General features: G+C 41.1%; 1 protein-coding gene across 1 annotated transcript in view; it reads right to left on the bottom strand.

Annotated features, from left to right (window-relative positions):
* The window catches only part of TNFRSF11B (TNF receptor superfamily member 11b), a 29,672-nt gene extending 7,816 nt beyond the window's left edge, over positions 1–21,856 (bottom strand). Inside the window, exons 1-2 of the mRNA XM_030304292.1 lie at positions 21,624–21,856; positions 2,550–2,919 (exon numbers count right to left, since the gene is read on the bottom strand). Coding sequence (XP_030160152.1) covers positions 2,550–2,919; positions 21,624–21,653 — 400 coding nt within the window. The 5' untranslated portion in view covers positions 21,654–21,856. The remainder of the gene's footprint in view (positions 1–2,549; positions 2,920–21,623) is intronic.
* Positions 21,857–22,430: the final 574 nt, after the last annotated feature.

The following is a 22,430-nucleotide window of genomic DNA, read 5'->3' as shown; positions in this document are numbered from 1 at the left end:
GAAGGAAGGGAAAGAAAAAGAAAGAAGGAAGGAAGGAAGGAAGGAAGGAAGGAAGGAAGGAAGGAAGGAAGGAAAAGAGCAAAATGATTTGGCTCTAGTTTTAGCTCCTGCCTCTTCTAACGGGATTGATGATGATGCATTGACCAGTAAAAACGACAAAGGGCTGGCAGGAAAAAAAGAGGAAGGGTCAAACTACAAGCCCAAAACTTTCACATGCCATTCCCATCTTTGCAGTGACATCGTGTTAGGAAAAAAACTTACACAGAGGTCTAATTTTTTAAGTACTTTCTTACTACACCTCTCCCCTTAAGTGGGATCCAGCTCCACACCAGTTCCTACAAAATCATAAGCAGAGGTGTTTGGGCGAGAATTCCATAGTATTCTTTCATTGCTAACACACTGGGAATCAGTGGACTTGGCCATCTGGATCCAAGTCTCCCTCCGCCAACTGCCACATGTTCTGGAAAGCAAACTGCACAACGAAGAATCTTGTCATTCTTCAGATGCGTGTTGAGGGCTTGGGTCTTGCCATGCATCCCGATGAGAAAGTCAAAGATATAAGACATTCTTTCAGGTGATGTCGCCTGTAAAGTTCTTTAACAAACAGAATCCAAGACTAATGGAAGTAAATGTTTCTTAATACATTTGGAGGCCTTATGTAATGGCCTTCCTGAGCAGGACTTCCTTCTTCTACCATTGTTAGAGCTTTATGGAAAAATAAAGATTTATCTATCTAAGTAAATGATTTTGCCTTATTAATATCAGTGGAAATATAAAAGGTATAATCTGACAGGCAAAATATGAGATACCACAATGGGGAGAGGAGCTCTGCTTTCCAGTTAAGGATGTCACCATTCCAGCATAAGGAACGGCACAGGAATTACAGGACTCACAGACAGAATAAAGTCAGTAAAACGTGGAGAGGAGATGATCTGACTTCAAAGCAACAACAGCACGGAATGGCTAATACTCTTTGGAATAACACCACATAGTCCTTCCTTCGGGCTGGAAACCTCTTATATTCCCTGAGGAACTGCTCCGTGGGTTTTCAGGGAGGGACAGGTAAATAAACCCCATGGTGGTGCCACAAAATAAAATGTGTATCTGTGCCTAACTCTTCTGCCTGAGTGCTGACTTCATTCCACAAACACATTTTCACACTTATGTGAGAAAATTTCCTTATATTGCCATTATTTCCCAAACTTTTCTAGTTTCCAAGCTGCATGGTCCCTGCTTAATTAATTTTCCTGCATATGCATGCAACTTACTGAATTGAATTAAATGGATTTGTTTTTGTTGGGTGAGTTTTACCCCCTACAATTTGGCTTAGCTTTTGAATCCGAAAGAATCATCTGATAAAAGCTAGGAAGTGTCACCAATTTCTCCCTCAAATAGTCACGCTGGAGACATTTTAAGGGACACTCATTCAGTGTGCACCTCCTACAATTGTTTGTCTACGATTCACAACTTAGGAAACGAAATAGATTTCAATTTATGCATGTTTCCTATGTATGCCTTTAAACCGAAAGTATCTGCCATCCAGTAATTTAGGCTGTGTGTATCACAACTTCTGAACGTTAAAATAATTACAAATAATTAGCATCCTCTAAACCAGTGGTCCTCAACCTCGGGCAGTTTTGGCATCCAGGAGACAACTGGCAATGTCTGGAGACATTTTTGGTCATCACAACTGGGGGAAGAGTGCTATTGGCACCTGGTGGGTAGAGACCAGGGATACTGCTAAAGTAAGGGAATATTCTTAATTTTCCCAAGTCACTCGAGAATACACACTACATCGGAAGCTTCATGAATGTGATAGGGAAAAATGTAGGTTGCAGCTTTAAAAGATTCAATGCACGCTGGTCTTAACCTACGCTGTTCAAAATGCAAAACGAGAAAGTACTTTGTAGACAAGCACTTACTCTTGGCTTGACAATCTGTTTTGTCTCAGATAAAGAATAAGCTCATTTTAGAGTTGCTGCTGGTCTTTACCCTCGCAGACACTCGACTCCCACACCAAGGGAAGAACTAGCTTCATTTTTAATGATGAAATGCATTTCCCCTAACCATTCTCATTTTTTACATAATTAATTGTAACTGCTCATTGTTAGCACTCCAGAGCCTCATTAATATCAGTCTAATTACTCTCTTGGTATCAATTATCATTTCTGATGTTTGTCAAAAAGCACAGCAGTCTGAAGCTGTCCATGCTGAAGGGAAACATAGGGGTATCATATATCAGCTATAAACAGTGCAACTCACAGTGTGTCCCCTTTAAAAAAGAGCAATCCATCACGCATCTCATTAGAGGGCAGTTTGCCACACTTGAGATTTGTCACCACATTGCCCCAGCGTGGCAAAGTGTTCCTCCGAGAAATGGTCCTCTGGCAGCAATCCAGACACATAGCACGTACCCAGCAGGTTCCGTTACCTTTGCAATTTGCTATCCTATAATATCATCGGGGCCGAAGTGTTCCCTTAAACCTTCGCTACTACCTGACTTTGTGCTATCTCGTTAATTTTGCCGCGCGCTGAAAGCCAATGCGTACCAGCGTGGAGCACTCCAAACCCGGGGGGGCAGCTTCTGTGCTTCAGGCAGAACTCAACCTCGAGGTAGCGCCCTTCCTCGCACTCGCACACGCGGTTGTGGGTGCGACTGCACTCCTGCTTGACGTACTGCAGCTCCTTGCACACCGTTGTGCAGTACAGACACTCGTCACTGGTGTGCCACTTGTCTGTGTAGTAGTGGTTGGGACAAGGCGCACACACGGTCTTCTGCCTGGCCGTACAGTGCTGTTTTAGGAAGGTGCCGGGAGGACATTTGTCACACATCAGCTGACGCGAGGTTTCTGGGTCATAGTGAAGGTACTTTGGAGGAAAGGTTTCCTGGGTGGTCCATTTAATGGAGATGTCCAGGAACTAGGAGAGAGGGAAACGGCGGCACATTAGCACGGAGACAGGGTGGCTCTTCGGGGCAAAGGTGCCGTCAGACTCCAAAAGTCCTTTACTACATGAAGCCTCATTATCTTCCTGCCTGCAGGGCTGCACCACACAAAGTAAGTTCAGAAGCCATGATTTTTGCCTCCAGTAGCTTACTCTCAAAGGCCAAGACGGGGCTGGCAACACACATTATAGTAAGCAAACCCAGGCTCATGGGTGACAGGAGGCTTTATCTCCCTGGGCTTCAGGATTATGTCTCGATTAGTGAGTTGGATGGATTAGTGGTTCTCAAAACAGCTATGCCAGAATCTCCTAGACTCCCCAATAAAATGCAGACTCTTGGCACTCATACTTCTACTGCCCATTCAGATTCCACGGGTGTGAAGGTGAGATCAGGGGGTTTAAAAATATTCCTGCAGTGACTCCGATGCGTGGAGTCCATCCTCAGTAATGATCTTTCATTTATCCACTTCATAAATAGTTACAGAGCCATTAATATGTGCCAAGCTCTGTGCTGGGCAATCAGAATGCAGCAGTAAGTAAAACATTCAGGAATCCCTGCTCTTGGGGGTGGGCAAGAGAATAAATAACAAATTACGGATAAATTATGTGCTAGAAGGTAAGTGTTGTTAAAAAAAAAAACACAAAAAACAAGCAAGGCAAAGAGACTGGAAACATGGAAGGGAAGGTGGGTGATTAATGACATTTAAATGGGAGGTCACAGTAGCTGTATTTAGGACTAGATGCTATCTCTCTTTCAGTTTTCCCATTCCGAGACTTGATTCTGAATGTATAGTGAAATAGAGTTGGTGATGTGTGAAGACTGCATGATTACATCAACAGTCATCCTGATCATTCATTCATTCATTCATGCAGCAGCTAGGCTCTGAATGCCTATCAGGAATATACCAGGAATGTGCTGATAAGACCTAACTCTTGTCCTCATGGAGCCTGCAATTCGCTGGAAAGATTCCTAGAATTTTAAGATTCATATTTCCTCCAGAACATCATATGGCCTACTCTGGACTCTCCTAGGTAAATAATGTCTCGAAAATTAAATGACCACTTCTCTTCATGTTGACTGGGAAAAACCTCAGGGTTTTCCAGCCAGGGTTCTGGAAGTTTCCATACATAATGTCAGGAAGAGGTCTAGTGCAGCAGGAGAGAGACAATTTTGTGGGGGAGAGTGCCCACGGGTGTTCTGTCTTGTATTCTAGATCTGAAAATGTCTTCAAGGGAACATTGGAGTAGTTCTTCGCACTAACTACAGAAAGTACATGCTCAGAAGAAACAGTGTTGTCTGTGTGTAGGGGGTGGTTTATTTGGTTTTTATTGTTTGTTTACGGTACAGGGATCGACACTGACTATTTTCAGGCTTTGGGGAGGTGGCAGACCAAACACAATAATTTTTTCCAAACTCCTCTTCTTTGCAGAACACAGAAAATCTCACAGAAGTGAGCCCCTTGACCTGGGAAAAGCATGCCAAGCTAGGGAAACAGCACTCCCTTTTGAAGTAGGAGTGACAAAGGTGAAGAATGGCCCTTTTCATAAGCATTTGGGCATTTTAATCTAATTAACATCATTCACTTCTTACTGGAACATGACAGGCGTCAGGGCTGACTGAACCCAACGTGAGCTAATAAACCAGAAGAAAAGAACAAAATATCTCACCTTGGGCCATGGACCTTTGAACCAAGAGTAATTTTCAGAGTTCTGTGACCTAAAGGACTCCTAACCAACAAAAAGTAGAATACAGGGCAAAATCAGGGCTGCTCCAGGGGCCTTCTCAAGATACCCTCATGACCTGAGGGTTTCTGGGGAAAATACTTCTTGAATTTCCCTGGGGCTTTCTATTGGCACAAACGAAATACACTGACATTAGGAGACAGAAAAAATGAGCCAGTAGTGGGTGGAAATTCTGGTTTGCTCTGAGACTTTCAGAAATACGGAATCCATTTCTTCATTCAACACACATTTGTTGAGCACCGGCTGTGTACCAGGCATAACTCAGCATACTCAGCATATAATGGTGCACAAAACAAAGATGGTCCTTGCCTTTAAGGAGTTTACAGTCTAGTGAGGGGGCAGATGGCAAGAAGCGAAGACATAAATAATTACAAATAGCGCTCAACGTTTTGAAGGAAACAAGGCAAGAAGAAAAAGCTTTGTGGCTACCTGGTCATTTGAATGTATTATGCTACCGTGTGTAGATTTGGCTTAAATATTTCTAAAATCTTCAATGCTAGGGAATGAAGTTTTCCTGATTCGATTTGCAGACACACGGAAGCAAGAAGAAATGCTTTTCTCTCTTGCTGTTCACGTTTGATTTCCTGAAAGACCATCCTCCAGCCTGACTCCCCAGCATTCCCCCTTTCTCACTTCAACATGGTTGACTTGCGCCCATTTACTCACGAGCTGACTCTTTTCTCCCTGACCAAGATGTGACGAGTATGGGATGGGAAACCCCCCACATGCTGCCTGTGTTCCTCACTAGAAGGAGCCACACAAATAGAAGATCTGACCAAGAACACTGATGCAATTTATATTTTTCTAGGCAACTGGATGTGACACTGTTGGTTTCCTGAAACCATGCTTTGGAAATTGGTTGCCATTTCTTCAAAATACAGGGAAGTTGAGGTAAAAGGAATCCACAGAGAAATGAATAAATAAGGTTGACTTAAGGATTAGAAGGCAATTATATTAGTGAAGGTCATTTCTCCAAGGCTACCACATGGGATTATCATATATATTTTTAAAAATCAGAAAGCCTTGAGGAACTACAAAATAACTTGTTTTTAGCAACTTTCTATTGGGCCTCTGTGTTTTATTTGAAGCTTTTCCACTTTGGTAAAAAGACAGAACTGTGTGGCCAAAACTGGATGGTTAAGTCTCAATCTCTGGTTAGCCCCAATTCCCGCACAGAATTTCTGGAACTAGTTACTGGACAGAGGATGGGCAAGATCAATAGGGCTCTTCATCTCAGTCCTGTCTCTTAGTTTCTTCAGCACTTCCTGGAAAAGCAATGAAAAACATGCCAGAGGAGAACACATCATCTTAACATTGGTTCCATCTCCTTTGTCAGTTGGTGGCACTTAAATATAGGAGTTTAAAAATAAATTTCTGTGTAAAATGCATAACCATTGATGAACATCTGCAAAAGTTAGGAAAGGTGCATAGGTGTGTCTGCAGAAGCACAAAGTGCTTTCTGTAGAAGGGTTTTCTGTTTTCTGGTTTTGGTGTTTTATGTTTGACTTTTAAAGAAAAGGTAAATGGGATTTTTCTCTATTTTTTCTTTCTTCCTCCTCCCATTCTCTATCCATCCATCCTTTGGTGTAGAGCACCTGTGCTTGAAGGGAATCTGAGAGGCCTCCAATCTCGTGCTTCCTCCCCTACCCCGCCCTGATCTGAAGCCACTGGTGGACAGTGGTTAAAAGAATTTTCTATCTCAACCCAAACATCTTTCCTCATTTATCAAATGTTAGTGGAGGATGGTGGAGAGTGGTTTGAATTAGTTGCTCTCCAAAGCCTTTTTGAGCTCTACCATTGTAAGATTCTGTGCTTTGATAGCACTTAATTAGCTAATGGACTTAGCAGCAAGTGTCTTGCTTTAACTCCCTTCCTACTTCTTGCACCAGTTTATTTGTGAAACCACTTTTTTACAGGAGAATCCTCTTTTCCACTCTGCACTTCTTACACTCACGCATGCCTTCTACTCCCTCTGTAGAACCAACTGATGCCCCAGTACCCTGAATTCTCAGGTACTTCTCTAACACACCGTCTTTCATCTGCTTTTACCATGGAGTTGGTACTTCACCAAAGTCAGTTGTACGTTTGTTGCTGAATCTGTTTATGCCAGTTGTACATATATATCTGTATATGCTCTAGTTGTAATTATCCTTAGGTAATTCAACGAAACGTTATGTAAATCAACAAACATGGGTGTGAAAAAATTACTTTTCTATGAAAAAGATTTGGGAATAACTTGATAAAGAGGAACCACAAAGAAGCAAAAACAAAAATCTACTATAGACTTTGGAGTAGCTGAGACAATTATAATAACAAAATGGGGGGAATATCTAGAGTAATCAGTTTGTTTCATAAACTGGTCTTTAAGTACCAGAGTTGAAATGGATGGGCAATACATCATAGATCAGGGTTCTATAAGAAAGACAACATAGGATTTCAGTTAGCAAACAGATTCCAGGAAAAGCCTTGGCCAAATCTCAAAACACAGGTGGATAAATGTTTATTTAAATGTTTTAGTTTAGGATATATGTGCACAATTTTAATTATTAAAGGTTTTAATTGATTTATCTATTAATCATCTAACTCTTAGTCCCAAATATACAAAATTTCTAATTAGAATTCCCAGTATTTAGGAAGTGAGTAGTATAGTAATGGTATGTGCAGGCAACAAAAAACGGACAAAATGAAGATGGAATTCTGGTTTGTCTATTCCATTCTAACATGTATGCATGAAATCTCTACTCTGTGATAGGCAGTAGAACAAAAAACAATCTTTAGGATATTTGGTTTGTATCTACATTAGGATGTTTTATTATTATTATTAAGTTTCTACCAGCTACAAGAATGAGTCTTAGAATGAATAAGTAACTGTCCTACGTCACGCTAACTAGTGGAAGCACAATTCAAACCCAGAGCATGTTCCATAGAATACTGGGGTTTTTTGTCAAACCTTTTAACATTTACCAAATGTTCTCATTTATGCTATAGTCTAAAATTGAGACCTAACACACTAATATTTCATTTAGACTCAAGGGCATAGAGTTAGGAGAACACAAAACATCAACGAAGCCTTTCTGAAGTCCAGATTCATCTGTGCTCACTTTTTTTTTTTTTTTTTTTTTTTTTTTTTTTTTTTTTGTACAGAGACTAGCTCTTACTCATCCAAAGCTACCAAGATAGAAATTTCTCAGATGGTGATTTGACTAGAGCACTTTACTGGTATATGCTTCGTCCTAAAGGACGAAAGAAGAATATACTTCCTCCAGCAAATTTATTTTTGCATTATGCAGTACAGCCAATTCCATACTACTGGGCTTGCTCCCTGGTATACAGAACCATGAGTGACCTAGTGGGTTTCCGTTTATGGAAAATTCATTAAAAGGAGCCCACGCACAGCTTGAAATAACTACTTGGTTTGGGAGTTCCTTTTGTGATCTCTTGTCATGATCTTTGCCACAGAGAAATATTTGAGGACTATGCAGAGTTAGCTAAACCTCTGGTAGTTTGGAAAGCATGCCATTTTACAGTCCAACTTAGCCAAGAAGGGACACAGTCATTCAGTTTCCGAAAGATCTCTCGTAGTATAAACTATAAAGCTTATTTTTAAAAAAACTATTTTCCCATGAAGTTTAGTGTATTGGATTCTCTATAGTTTTATAGTGTAGTAGTCCATTCCCTTTTTCCTCTATTCCTTAAATAATTCATTTGTATATTCATTCAGCAAACACAAAACAATTACTATGCTCTGGAAATACTGCTAAATGAAGTTGAGTAAGTTAATGTTCCTGTTTCATGGGAACATTCAACTAAAAGCCCAGCCTGATGTAAAATACTCATAAATCAGTGAAAAACAATTAGAAACAGAAGAGAGGAGATAGGGGATCAAGAAAAGACTCAGCAGAGCAACAGGTCAGAAATTATGAGGGGCTTAAGTTAGACACTGGTGATAGAGGAGAGGAAAGGATAGATATGATCTGTTGGCTGACTGCATAGGGGGATGTCCTAGAGAAAGCAATTGACGAACGTGCCCATGAATTTTAACTATTAGGTACGTAGTATTGTCGTTAATTGCTGACAGCAATAGGAGGAGACAGTTATGGAGAAAGAAAATGAATTTGGTTTGGAACATCTTCCATCTATGAGACTCAAGTGATGTCTACTAGATAAGTGGATATATGTATTGGGAACTTAGGACAGAAAGGCAGCTAAAGACATAGGTTTCAATGTTAAGAGCACACAAATGGCTCTAGAAGCAGAGAGATCAGATGGCATTACCCAGGGATATTACATATAAGCATAAAAGAACAAAAAGTTAACCCTTGAACTTATAAACATATGCAAGATGAGATGAAAACAGAAGATGAAAAAGATAGGGATATCACAGTGTTTCAAAAAGAATGCCAAATGGATAATTAATAAGTTCTAAAAAGTATACAGCTTGGCCATTAGATCAATGTTAATTACGAAGAGCACTTTCAGCTGGGGATTTGCATTTAGAATATAAATACTGGGGTTCCAAGCTCAGTTCGACCACCAGGTTTAGTAACCTTGAGCCACTATCTTACATCTAAGATGAGGATACTCCTTATTTTAACTATCCCTGTACAACTGTTGTATTTCAAATGAATAAAAGGAGGGACACAAATACACTTGGTAAATAAGCTTCCAGACACGTAGGAGGCATTATTACATATACTAATTACATAGGAGGGGGGAAATGGGAGACATATTGAACCAGACTTCTTTCTGAAGACATGTTGAAGTTTTTTGTTCAGTAGGAAGTAACACACCTATGATGTGCCATAAGTTGATTCTCTACCTTATTCTTGTCTCTAGAAAAAGTGTCTCTGATTTTTAAAAAAATTTTTTTAATGTTTATTTATTTTTGAGAGAGAGAGAGAGACAGAGCATGAGCAGGGGAGGGGCAGAGAGAGAGGGAGACACAGAATCTGAAGCAGGCTCCAGGCTCTGAGCTGTCAGCACAGAGCCCGAAGCAGGGCTCAAATTCACGAGCCATGAGATCATGACCTGAGCCAAAGCTGGACGCTCAACCGACTGAGCCACCCAGGTGCCCCTGACTTTTTTTTAAATTAGCTTCAGTATCTGCCCATCTGATATCATTTTCTTGTTCCATATCAAATATTTCAAGGCAGTTTCATGGGTTTGCTTAGAGGGACCAGATAGAAAAGTATTTGTCTCCATACTCCTCACAAGCTTAACATGGTATCTTACACATATCAGGTATTCAATATATCTAATTTAATTTTATGCAATTCAATAGATACATTGAATGCTTACTATGTGTAATTAGGATTACTGGTGATGATACATGCATGCAGACAAATATCCAATATATAAAGAGTAAATTTGCAAGAACAAGTAAAAAATCTGCAATTTTCTCATCTGTAAAATAATACTGATGACAGAATTTGCCTAAAGGAAAATTTTTTTTTTTGTATTTTAATTTTAGAAAGTAAGAGAGAGCGTGCATTCGGGGTAAAGGGGCAGAGGGAGAGAGAGAGAGAGAGAGAGAGAGACTCTTAAGCAGGCTCCACGCTCAGCATGGAGTCTGACCTGGGGCTCGAGCCCACGATCCTTGGATCACCACCTGATCTACAATCAAGAGTTGGATGCTCAACCGACTGAGCCACCTAGGCACCCTTGAAGGAAAAAAATGTTTAAAGCACCTTTCATCTTATATGGCGTTTTGTAGGTACTGTTCTATTTGCATTTAGCTTCCATTTTAAAGGCGAATGTAGAAAAAAAGCAGGTAGTTCATCAGAGACATTTATCTGCTGCTGCCAGGTCCACACCTAAGGGTCTCTCTCCCACTGCATAATAATTTTCACAATAGCCAGTTGTTTGGTTGAGAGTTAGGTCTCTAAGAAGTAAGCGCGAATGAATTAAATCTGTTCATCTCTACAGAACTCATTTGCTGCCAACAGCTAACGCCAGGCAATCGGGAAAGGAAACACAGCAATTATGATTTATTAGATGAATCGCTGAGCCAGTTTCTACACTATTTTGCTTCCCTTGGGGCTGAAGAACTGTCTCAAGTAAACTTTAACTTTAAATGTGATTTTGCGTTCCCTTCAGAGCTTTCCTTTAGCTGTTTGAAGCCTTTAAAGTTAATTAGCAGTACCTTGTTTATGTTTGGAATCAACTAGAATTGTCAGGACAGATTTGCTGAGGAGGCTTTTGGTGCTTCAGAGGAGTTTTACAGACAATTGAGTTTGATGGATTAAAAAATAAAAAGGAGAAAAAAATCTCCGAGAAAAAAAGTAATACAGGTACACTTAAAACTTTCCAAGAAAGCTATGTAGAGATCTCACATATTTTGGCCCCCAGGATCTTAACATTTCTTCTCTCGGGCTTCTGTTAATCACCAGATTTGAGATTGAACCTTAATTCTGAAAACTTCAGCTCAACAGCAGGGCTGGCTGCAGTTTTCTCTATAATTATGTCCATTCAGGCCCACTTGATAAGCATTACTTCAGAGTATTCCAGCGATGGTTCCTGGCATTGGGGCTCAGAATTGGCAATACATTTGGTACGCTGATATTTTTGAACATCAATTTTTAAATTCCATTTTATTTTTACAGTGCTTTTCTTTGACGATAATATATCACTCCCATCATTTTATTAGTCTCTTTTGGTTGTTAATGATATGGATTGGGGTCCAATCACCATATGGTTAAAGGCAGCTGGTGAGAAAAAGAGATGAAAAGCCATGGTGGTTATCAAATGGAACAGAAACTACAAATCAAAATGGAACCAAATAGGATGTGAGTTAAACCTGGAGGCATTTACTGTGTGCCTACAACATGTGAAATTCTAGAAGTCGGGGACATGGAAATGATAACAGCACAGTACATTATATTATTATATACTGGGCTCTTTGTTTCCATGCTGTTATCACCCATCCCCTCCACCAGCATTGAGGAGTCAGGATTACCCCCATTTCATAGATGAAGACACAGAGTGTCAGAGAAGTTTAGTGACTTGTCAAAAGTCACAGAGCCACACACGTTTGAGCCGGGATTCAAGCCAATCCTCTCTGAATCTCAGCCTTTAACAAATGATTCTTCCCTCTAGGAACTTGCAGTCTGATGAAAGAGACAGGCATATAAATAATCAACTACAACACAATATAAAGTTGGATAAGGTCTGTCTTTTATCTATCCATCTTATCTATCTGTCCGTCTTGTTTATCTGTCCATCCAGACATCTATCTATCCTGTTGAATAATTTCTTCTCCCTCTCTTATCATGAAATGCAGTAACTCACGCAGCCTCTCTGCAGGATGGTTCTGTGACACTCAGCAGTACTTTAAGTAGTAGCTTCTTGGTAATGCACCCTCTTGAATTTGCTCTCCTTCCTTTTCTGCCTTAGTCTTCTTTCATGCATTCTCTTTCCCTAAGATTGCACTTTCTAGTAAGGTACTAAAACATAAGTGTTTGCCTCATGCTGTGTTTCCTGAAGCATCTGGACTTAGAACTCATGTCCAATAAGGAGATGAGGACATTTAATTTCAAAAGAAGACAAGCGTGGTGACCCCCAGGAGCTGAGGGAGGAGCTGAAAAAGGATGAAAAGTAAATACATCAGAATCACTTTGTCCAAAGATTTGACCCTCCTGAGCCCCATGCGGGGCTTTCTTAACCTCAGCAGAGAAGAGATCTCTGGGTTTGAAGGCACCCACAGAAACTTGGCTCTGACTCAATGGATATTTCTCCCCCACTGGACTCAGCTACTAGATATAAATTCCTACAGGGCAAAAAAACTCAGCTAGGTAACTTTAAGGAAATTTATTTAAACTCTCTGAACCTCAGTTTCTTCATCTGTAAAATAGACACTAATCTCCACATTATTGCATTTTTATGAAAATTAAGTGAAATATTATGTGTGACTTCCATATACCAACACGTTCTAAGAATCATTAGTGTCTTTCTAGTTTATGATTTCCTTCTTTGGCTCAGCTTAAATGGGTGGAAGTTACCCTGATGAAAGATGACTGGGAACTTCTATGAAGGAAGGATCCGTTGGAAGTGATAAAGAGGAAAAAACATGATCCCTGCTCACTTAGTCTTGCATAATAGGGTGTCTCATTTAGAGTCTATTGTTAAGTATCTGTTCACCTTTCCCTTTTGCAGCCTGGCTAAGCTTTTGTGTAATTTTAGTTGACTAAATTTTGAATGCGCAGCATCAGAAGAAAGAAGAGGTCCTTCCTCATAAACACTTCTAATATCTTTGACGAAGAAGGAATTTAAGCATTTAAATCATAAGTTTAAGCATTTGTGATTTTACATGCTCCATAAAGTTCCTGCCTGTCAGTGATCAGACAGACCTGGGGTTTGGCTAATGTGTCAGTTAGGACTGGCTGGGTTTTATGCTGTGCTAATAAACAACTTCAAATTTTCAGTGGCTTAAAAATAACAAAGGTTTGGGGTGCCTGAGTGGCTGAGTTGGTGGAGTGCCCAACTTCGACTCAGGTCATGACCTTGAGGTTCACAAGTTCGAGCCCCAGAGTGGGCTCTGTGCTGACAGCTCAGAGCCTGTAGCCTGCTTCCCATTCTGTGTCTCCTTTTCTCTCTGCCCCTCCCCTGCTTGCTCTCAAAAATAAATAAAAACATTTAAATTTCTTTTTAAAAAATAACAAAGGTTGATTTCTCATTCATGCTATATTCCTAGTGAGTCCACGGAAGCCAACTGACATTGTCCTTTGTCCAGGACCTAGGATGATAAAGCAACTAATGTGTAGAACATGGCTGGTTAGCTGTGGAGGAGAGAAAGAGAAGAAAAAAAAGCTGAGGGAAGGGGTCATATGTCCACAGTTAAGTATTCTAATTTGGAAGTGGCATACCCTTTTAATTCACAAGTCATTGGCCAGAACTATTCGTGTCCTCTCCCAACCCCCAACCCTCACCAGGAGGCTGGAAAGCACAGTCTTAACAAGTTCCGGAAGGGAGGACTGAGAACAATTTACAAATAGCACTAACAACTACATCATTGCTCAATAAACATCACTCATACTTTCTCATGGACCTTTATTTTAGCACAATCTAGGTAATTTTCTCTTCTTTTTACTGAATATTAAAAGAAGGGACAGAAAACAGAAAATGTGGGAGCAGGATTTCTATCAGCCTGGTGTAGTTCTCAAGGGTAGTATTTAGCCCATTATCATGCTTATTCTGCCCGCAGGTTTGACATTTATTCCAAAAAGCCATGTGCAGTTGACAAGTACTTCCTTGTGAAGACAATTGCAAAGAAAATTCTTCCCAGTGAGTCTAAGGAGATTGCTAGCAACCAAAATTATACCTCTTTAGTAAGTCCTCTGGGATCTCATGGACTTCAACAGAATTTCTTATATGTGAAACCAGCTGGGTGGAAGAAACAGACAACGGCAACAAAATAGATTAAAAAAAAAAAAAGCCCATGCCTTAAAGGTAATTTTTTTATAGATAAATAAGTCCTTTTGACTTTTGCGTGTTTGGAGTGTCGAGTAGTATACCATCAATTTGTTACTATTATTTTTTAATGACAAAAGCTTAAAACTAAAGCAGTCCTCCCACATATCACCTGGTCCAATACCCCTATTTTATTTTATTTATTTATGTATATTACTATGATTTTTTTATCCAAGTATAATTAACACACAGGGTTGTATTAGTTTCGGGCATACAGTATAATGATGCAACAATTTTTAGAGATGGGTAAAGCCAAGACTCACAGCGCTGGAATCACCAACCGGACCTCAGACTAAGGCACAACTGAGAAATTAGAGCCTTTGCCTCCTGTCTGCCACTGCAGCGATCTTACTGTCACTATGTCCAAATGAGTTCCTAAATTACATTGTTGTTGTTGTTGGTGGTGCTGTTACTGCAAATTGATGGTGGGGGGGGGAACTTTTTTAAAGAATAGGTTCCTGATATCCGTATCTTCAAAGAATTAAAAAAAAAAAATCACTTTTTTGAACAAGAAAGCAACATTACATGGGGAAGGGAATTGAGGTTTCTGAATCAAAGACCAGAGAAGAAAATTGAATTGACTAAAGGCAGTCAGAAAGTTTAGATGAATTACTGTCTTGTTTTAAATCTAAATTCATCCTGACACCCATTTCCCTATTTTATAGTTGATTATTTAAGAAACTCTTACAGAAAATGCTTCCAAGGTACAGACTAAATTGAAGTAAAAATCCTAAGGCTGTTCTTTTTATTTTTATACAAGATGCTTCAAGGAAATTAAACAATGTCTTCATAGTATTAAAACATAATTTTAGAGAGGCAATTTTTTTAAAAAAATCAAAATAAGAAAGTAATAAATCAAGGCCATTAGGAGCACATTACTTTTTTAGGAAAGAGACTTCATTTCCTCCTGCATCCTCTACCTATAATGGTCTGGCTGATTCAGGTGCTTCTCAGAAATTGGGGTGAAAACAATCTACCCAGGCAGGGAAGTCATGTCACCTTGTAGTTGGGAGGAACCATTTTAGTGTGTCTGAAGACTGTTCTGGACCTCGGAAGGTTAATTTAGAGAAGCCAGGTAAATGTGAGAGGGAGTGGGTACCACACAGCTTCGTACCTAATGTGTTGTCACACTATTCTTATCCCTTACAACCGTTTAAAAGAATTCTTTTTTTAGACTTTCTATGCTAGTCACCCCAAAATATTCTGTGGTAGTGAGTTCCAAAAACTAATTACATGTCACATAAAAATACCGTCCTTGTATCTATTTCAAGTTGGCCATACCTCAGTCTTTCTTCTTGCACAGATAGTTTACAGATGTTGCTAGGATTTCCGATTCACTAGTTCCTGCTATTGTGGGTTGCTCAGTTTTATTTTGATTTTTGTTTTCTTTTCTAAACATGGCTGCTATTATTGTTCATATTTGCATTTTGTTTACTGGACTATCAGTATCAGAAACGCATGCTGAGGCTGCTTCCCCCACTCCTCTCTCGCCGTGTGACATCACCCTTCCCACATCTACAGCTTTAGACACCCGCTGTATGCCGATGACCAGATTTTTTTTACCTTCGGCCCAGGCTTCTCCTGTGCTCTGACATTTTGAATCCAAATGTCTACTTGACATCTCCATTGGCACATTTTACAAACATGTAAAACTGATCAACCAAAAAACAAATACTTGATGTCCAAACCAACCATATGGGTAGGTCAGAAAGTGGGTTCGACTGAGTTTAGGTAGCACCTCCAGGGGTCACTACATGGATCTAGTTCATTTCCGTTGCTTACTTAAGGATGGGTCTTCGGGGCGCCTGGGTGGCTCAGCTGGTTAAGCGTCCACCTTTGGCTCAGGTCACGATCTTGCAGTTTGTGAGTTCCAGCCTCACATCAGGCTCTCTGCTGTCATCACAGAACCCGCTTCATTTGGGATCCTCTGTCTCCCTCTCTCTCTGCCCTCCCCCTGCTCTCTGTCTTTCTCTCTCAAAAATAAGCATTAAAAATAAAAAAGAAGAATGGGTCTTCACTAAGGTATTTTCATAGTAGAAATGTACAAAAGAATATCTAAAATATTGGTCAAGTGGATAGGATGTCATGTTTATATTCTGAAAGAGATCAAAGCCAACATTAGAATGTTAAATCTCTGGCAGTAAGCTAAATTCTGTTGGGACAGTCATGGAAACTGTCGGTAGATTATATAACACCCCACCAAATCTCACTATAGTTCCTTTGATTCCACAAACACACATTTAGTATAATACCCTGTGGAGACCTGGGGAGGGTACAGTTATGAAGAAAATGGAAATCTGTGTTTGCAAAGAGCTTATACTTTGTTTCTCAGAAAGTGGTGATGTTATTCCCTTTCAGTTCTGGAAAAATTTCTAGGGGATTTCGTTGTCACAATCACTATAGACTGCTAAGTGTCCTGGACAATCAAGAATAATCTCACGTCTCACACACTTTAAAATGTCCTATTGACAACTGATATAAGTGATCTAAGGGCACCTGGGTGGCTCAATAGGTTAAGCGTCCCACTCGGTTCAGCTCAGATCATGATCTTATAGTTCGTGAGTTCAAGCCTCGCATAGGGCTCCGTGTTGATGGTGCAGAGTGTGCTTGGGATTCTCTCTCTCCCTCTCTCTCTGCCCTTCCTCCACTTGCACTCACTCACTCTCTCTGCTTTTCTCTCTCTCAAAATAAATAAGTAAACTTAAAAAAAATTTTTTTTAAGGGATCTAAACAAAAAACCTATTTATCATTATCCTGACCTAGATTCCGATTACATTTTATATATACACAAAGTGGTGTTTGCATGATTTTTACACATACTAAATTTTATAGGATTTAACAACATAAAATTGGTTTGAAGGTTGTACTTTGCTTTGTTTAAAATTTTAGCAAGGTTTGGTCACCATTTCAGAAAAGCACAGCACCAAAGCCAATATTGATCCTGGTTTCAAACCCCAGTGTATCACATGGGCTTCAGCCTTTGCTCCTAGTGGCCTGTTCATGGCATCACATCAACATGCTAACATATCACCGCTTCATTATCTCTTACAGTGAAGCTTATTTTATTATTAGCTACTTTCCTTTTATTTCTCCTTTATAGTTATGCCAGTATATTGACTTTAAAAATTATGGATGTAGGTAAAATATATGTACTCTAAATTTCATTTCAGGAGAGCAAGAGAGTTGTTACAAAGGATTTATTTTCAAAGTGCATGGAAGAAGTGATAGCATGGAGAATTACTGCCCTACAGGGCAAAACATACAAATACACTGATAATGTGGGCATTTTTGCTCCTTCATAGCTCCATCATAGGCAGCCAGGCATCATTAGTCAAGGCCGTGAGTAACGCGAACATAAATTTTTATACACTTACTCTTTCTCTGCAATCTATTTCCCAGTCCACTTTTTTCAGCTGCAAAGGAGAAACTCAGGCTAAAGAAAATGCTATTGGTTAATGAGATGCTGAAGGAAATAATGCTTTTCACAAGAAGCTTTCAGAACAGGGAACATGCAGGCAGGGGGGCTGAGGGTTGCTTAGGGCAAAACCCAGCAGGCAAGTTAGTGGATAGGAGAGCAAGAATAGTTGGGTGTGTGCTTAGTGCCCCTTTGATAGACACGGCCATAGCTCTCCTTCTAGAACTAAGTGGATAAAACATCTGGCACGGAATGCTTTCTTCCCCAACCATTGGAATCTGACAACTGTGGTTTAAGCCTCAGAAGTAAAATTAGGGGCGCCTGGGTGGCGCAGTCGGTTAAGCGTCCGACTTCAGCGAGGTCACGATCTCGCGGTCCGTGAGTTCGAGCCCCGCGTCAGGCTCTGGGCTGATGGCTCGGAGCCTGGAGCCTGTTTCCGATGCTGTGTCTCCCTCTCTCTCTGCCCCTCCCCCGTTCATGCTCTGTCTCTCTCTGTCCCAAAAATAAATAAAAAACGTTGAAAAAAAAATTTAAAAAAGAAGTAAAATTAAAGATTTACTTTAATAAATTAGGGAATTGTGTTGAAGGTTGCTAGGTGACAAAGGTCAGGAAGGTTGCTAGGGGCAGGGATCAGAACTGTTTTGGACTGAATATATGTCAGATTCTCCTAGAAACTTCAGAGTGATCATTTTCTTAAAATAAGTAGATAAGCCAACAAATAAAGGCTAGACAAATACACACCCTCAATCACCGGGCGAGGGGAAGGAAACCAAAATAAACAACAACAAAACAAACCGGAAAAGGCATTATCCTAAAGTATAGGCCAACCAGGAGGTAGTCCCGAGAAGCCATCATCTGCTTTCCCCCAAACCCATCATCCGCACACTCCACCCCAAGTCTTATCACCAAGACATTAATTAGGAGCTTAGCTTTGAGAAGGCCAGTGGATGGTCGGGCACTACACAATGGGAAGCTTCAGCCACCAGTTAAAATCTAGGCCTAGGCCAGGATGTTCCCAGGGTCTCAGACGGCCCTTGAGCAACCATGAACGGAACGGCCTAGTGATATGCTTACCTCACTTTGCAGTGCAGGCCCCTGCTTGACACATTGGTGAGCATCCCGGAGAGCCTATGAGGGGACTTTGGCATTGGCCTTCATGGCCACACCCCCACATTGCTTGCCTACCAGTATATCCTCTGCTATCCCCAAAAGAATCTAGAATTCCAGCTTGCTACACGATTTTCCTTTCTCTCACTTCTTCGGTTCAGGACATGTGGATTTTATCTGCAACAATGAAAACATTCCACTCCTTCTCCAAGCCTTCTCTCTCCACTGAGCATCCTCAGCATTTCTTTTCCATGATTCACTTGGGTCTAGATTTAGCTACAGTTGTCTGTGAGCAAAATGCTAGAAGCTAGAAGCTTCATGCTAACATGAAGCAGGAAATGTATGTGGTATCTTGCATGTGTACATATCATTGGCTCTATTTTACTGAGGAGAAAACTAAAACTCAGGAAAGATGTAACTTGCCCACAGTCATTGATCAAGTAGTGATGCTATGGGATTTGAAGTTTGGTTCAACTGATAACTGCTGTGTACTGCAGCTTCCTTTAGAAAAACGTGGAGAGCAGAATCTTTTATACTCCCAGGTCACCGAGCACTTCCCCTTTCGGTACTCTCATTAGACACAGAATTAATAGTCCAGTGTCTGCCTTCTCCATTAGACTGGGAGGTTCACGGGGACAGGAATGGTGTCCGTCTTCCTTTCCATTCTGTCCCTGGTGCCTAGGGGCACGCCTGCTACAAAGGACAAATTCCTATAACCCTTCTACTTCTTACAGCTGCTCCTCGGTGCCTGCAAAAGGGCATCTGGACCCTTTGTGTGTAAGTTCCAAGTGTTCGTTTCCGATCATTTAGCAAATAAAGTCAATCTCAGAAACTACAGAAAGGGAAACAAGAATGTTTCCCATTGAAAGTGTGTACTATGTTCCAACAACATATGAAGTCTTCTCTTTTGATAATTCTGCATCATCTACAATTAGTATTAGCTAGGCACACATCTATCTCCCTAGATAGACTACATATCAAAACTTTCACCTAAATATTGTTTAGGAACACTTATTATTAGGTACATACATTATTATCTAGTGGAAATTCTGAAATTTAAAAGTCATTGGTAAAATGTTTGTTATTAATTAAATCTCTGACAGAATACAAAGGGCAAGGAAGAATAAAATGTCCCCATATTAAGAGCAGAATTATGTAAACTAGCCAAACACTAGAATGATTACATTAATTGTGGTACATCCATACAATGGAATACCATCCAATGAAAATAAATTATTATACATCCAACAGTCAAATGATCTCATAATGGAACTTAAGTAAAAGTGGCCAGAAACAGAAAAGTAATAAAGTCCATTTATATAAAGTCCAAATTTGATGTTAGAAGTCAGAATATTGATTACTCTGGCATTAGACATAGTAGTGATAGGGAGGGAGCCCAGGGAACTTCTGGGTTGCTGGTAATGCCGTATTTCTTGATCTGGGTGCTAGATCACAAGTGTTCACTTTGAGAAACTTTATTAGGCACTTATGAGTTGTGCAATTCCCTACGTGTGTTATGTTTTAATGAAGTCTATTTTTTCAAAAGTTCTCCATGGTACCAATATTGGTGGATCAATTTTTATATTGCATCTTACACATGTAGTGGTAGATAAGATACTTCTTGGTGCACTCCTGTCTCACCTACATTTTCTTTAGTGACTTTGCTGTTTATCTGCTTATTTATGCTTGTGTATCCTGGGAACTAACTGGAAGACTTCCTAGCCTACTACTCACTATTCATGGGTTAGATGTTGAAATTCAAGCATTTACTCGAACACACTCAAAACACACATGTGACTTAAATATGGGTTTTCCTATCCCTTTGTGAATGTCCAATTCATATCTTAATGTATTCTACACCTTAGTAACATAAAGGAAATGAGTCAATAGTGTAGAATGATCTACATACAAATCTTATTAACTTGATTGGTCAAAAATCTAAATTAAAAAAAAAAAAAAGCCAAGTGAAGTCACAAAGACTCTTTCCAAACACTACATTAAAAATAACTTGTTTGGGCGCCTGGGTGGCTCAGTCAGTTGAGCGACCGACTTCAGCTCAGGTCATGATCTCATGGTTTGTGAGTTCGAGCCTTGCGTCAGGCTCTGTGCTGACAGCCCGGAGCCTGGAGCCTGCTTCTGATTCTGTGTCTCCCTCTCTCTCTGCCCCTCCCCTGCTCATGCTCTGTCTCTCTCTGTCTCAGAAATAAACATTAAAAAAATTAAAAAAAAAAAAAAACTTGTCGCTGTATTTAGTGCTGACCTTCAATTATTTAAATCTATTTTAGAACATAATTAACATTAGCCCACCACATTATATTGAACTGAGAACTGAAGTGAACCATTTTAAAAATAAAATTTTATTGGAATGTTAGATCGCATAGTTATGAAATGTGTGTGTGTATGTGTGCATACATATGTATGTATGATCTTTTCTCTGGTGCCACTTATGCAAAATTTCCCATAACATTTGCTTAAGTAGGGAATGAGCCTGATCATGTACCCTATTGTGTTCACTGCATCCAAATATTATTTTAGTTATAATAGTTTTAAAAGGACTGCCATCTCCTTACTCTGCTTCTAAGGGGCTACTTTAATACTAACGATAATGATGATAATATCCAACTAACTAAGCAAAGATGGTGTGAACGCCTTGAGGGCGTCAAATAAGCTGCAATGAAGAAAGTAAATATAATGATACAGATCATTCAAACGAAAGAGGTCTAGAACTCTTCTCTCCCTTCCATAAACCCAGCAGGAACTTTCCAGGGCAAAGGGACACCCTAGGAGCCACGCGATGAGCTCTCCAGGAAGGACCCCCTTTCCAACCTGAGCCCAGATCTTTCCTGGGACCGGGAGGCGTTGAGCTGGGGGGGCCCGTCGGGCCGCGGGGAGGTCGGAGAGCAGCGGGCGGGCGGGCTCCCAGGCGCCCATGTCCCGGGCGGGAACTTACCACGAGGGCGCAGCACAGCAGCCGGTTCATTGCGGTCCCCGGGAAACCTCAGGCTCTGGGCGGCGGCGGCGGCGGCGGCTGGGCGAGCGCTCCTGTGCGTCTCTGAAGCCCGTGCACTCATCACGTTATATATAGCGTCCGGGCGACAGGAAGTACCGGCTTGGCTTTGATCATCCATTCTCTATCTGGACCCAACTCTGCACCTTTCTTTTTTAGGAACTTGGGCGGGAGCCGTGGGGTGTGCGCAGAGCTCCGGGGTTAACGCTTTCAGAGCCAGGGCGGAGAACCGCCGGGAGGGGTGGGGGCTGGGGGTGGGGCGGGGATGTCTGGCCCTCCCAGGGGAAAAAAAAAAAAAAAAAGAAGAAGCCACCAGGCTGCGAAACAAGGAGGCCGCTGTCTCCGCGCGGCCCTGAGGTTTCCTGGCCGCTTCCCGCCAGCGGGCGGCCTCCTGGCAGCAGCCACCGGCGGCGGGAGGGCCGGGCGCACGCCGGGGGCCGCGGTACCCTTCTCGTCCGCCCTGCACGGCCGCCCCAGCCGAGATCGGGGCGCAGCCAGGCGTGCGTCCCCCACACTTGATCCCCTCCCGTCCGGGCCCTCTCTCTGCGGGTTCTGAGAGCTCCGGTAACAAGGCCTCTCCTCTACGCACCGCACTCCCAGGGCCCTGTTGGGAGGGGTCCTGAATCTCCAAGGTTGCACAGACCATGCGGAAGGACCGTCTCTAACTTCTGCCTGGTTCTAGAGCTGGGGCCTTCCTCCCATGCACTTCTTGCTGTCTGGGGTAGTTCAGGCCAGAGAGAATCAGCAGAG

The sequence above is a fragment of the Lynx canadensis genome, chromosome F2, assembly GCF_007474595.2.
Source record: "Lynx canadensis isolate LIC74 chromosome F2, mLynCan4.pri.v2, whole genome shotgun sequence".
NCBI classification, from domain to species: domain Eukaryota; kingdom Metazoa; phylum Chordata; class Mammalia; order Carnivora; family Felidae; genus Lynx; species Lynx canadensis.
The sequence above is the reverse complement of the archived record's forward strand: the minus strand, read 5'-3'. Positions and strand labels throughout refer to the sequence as shown.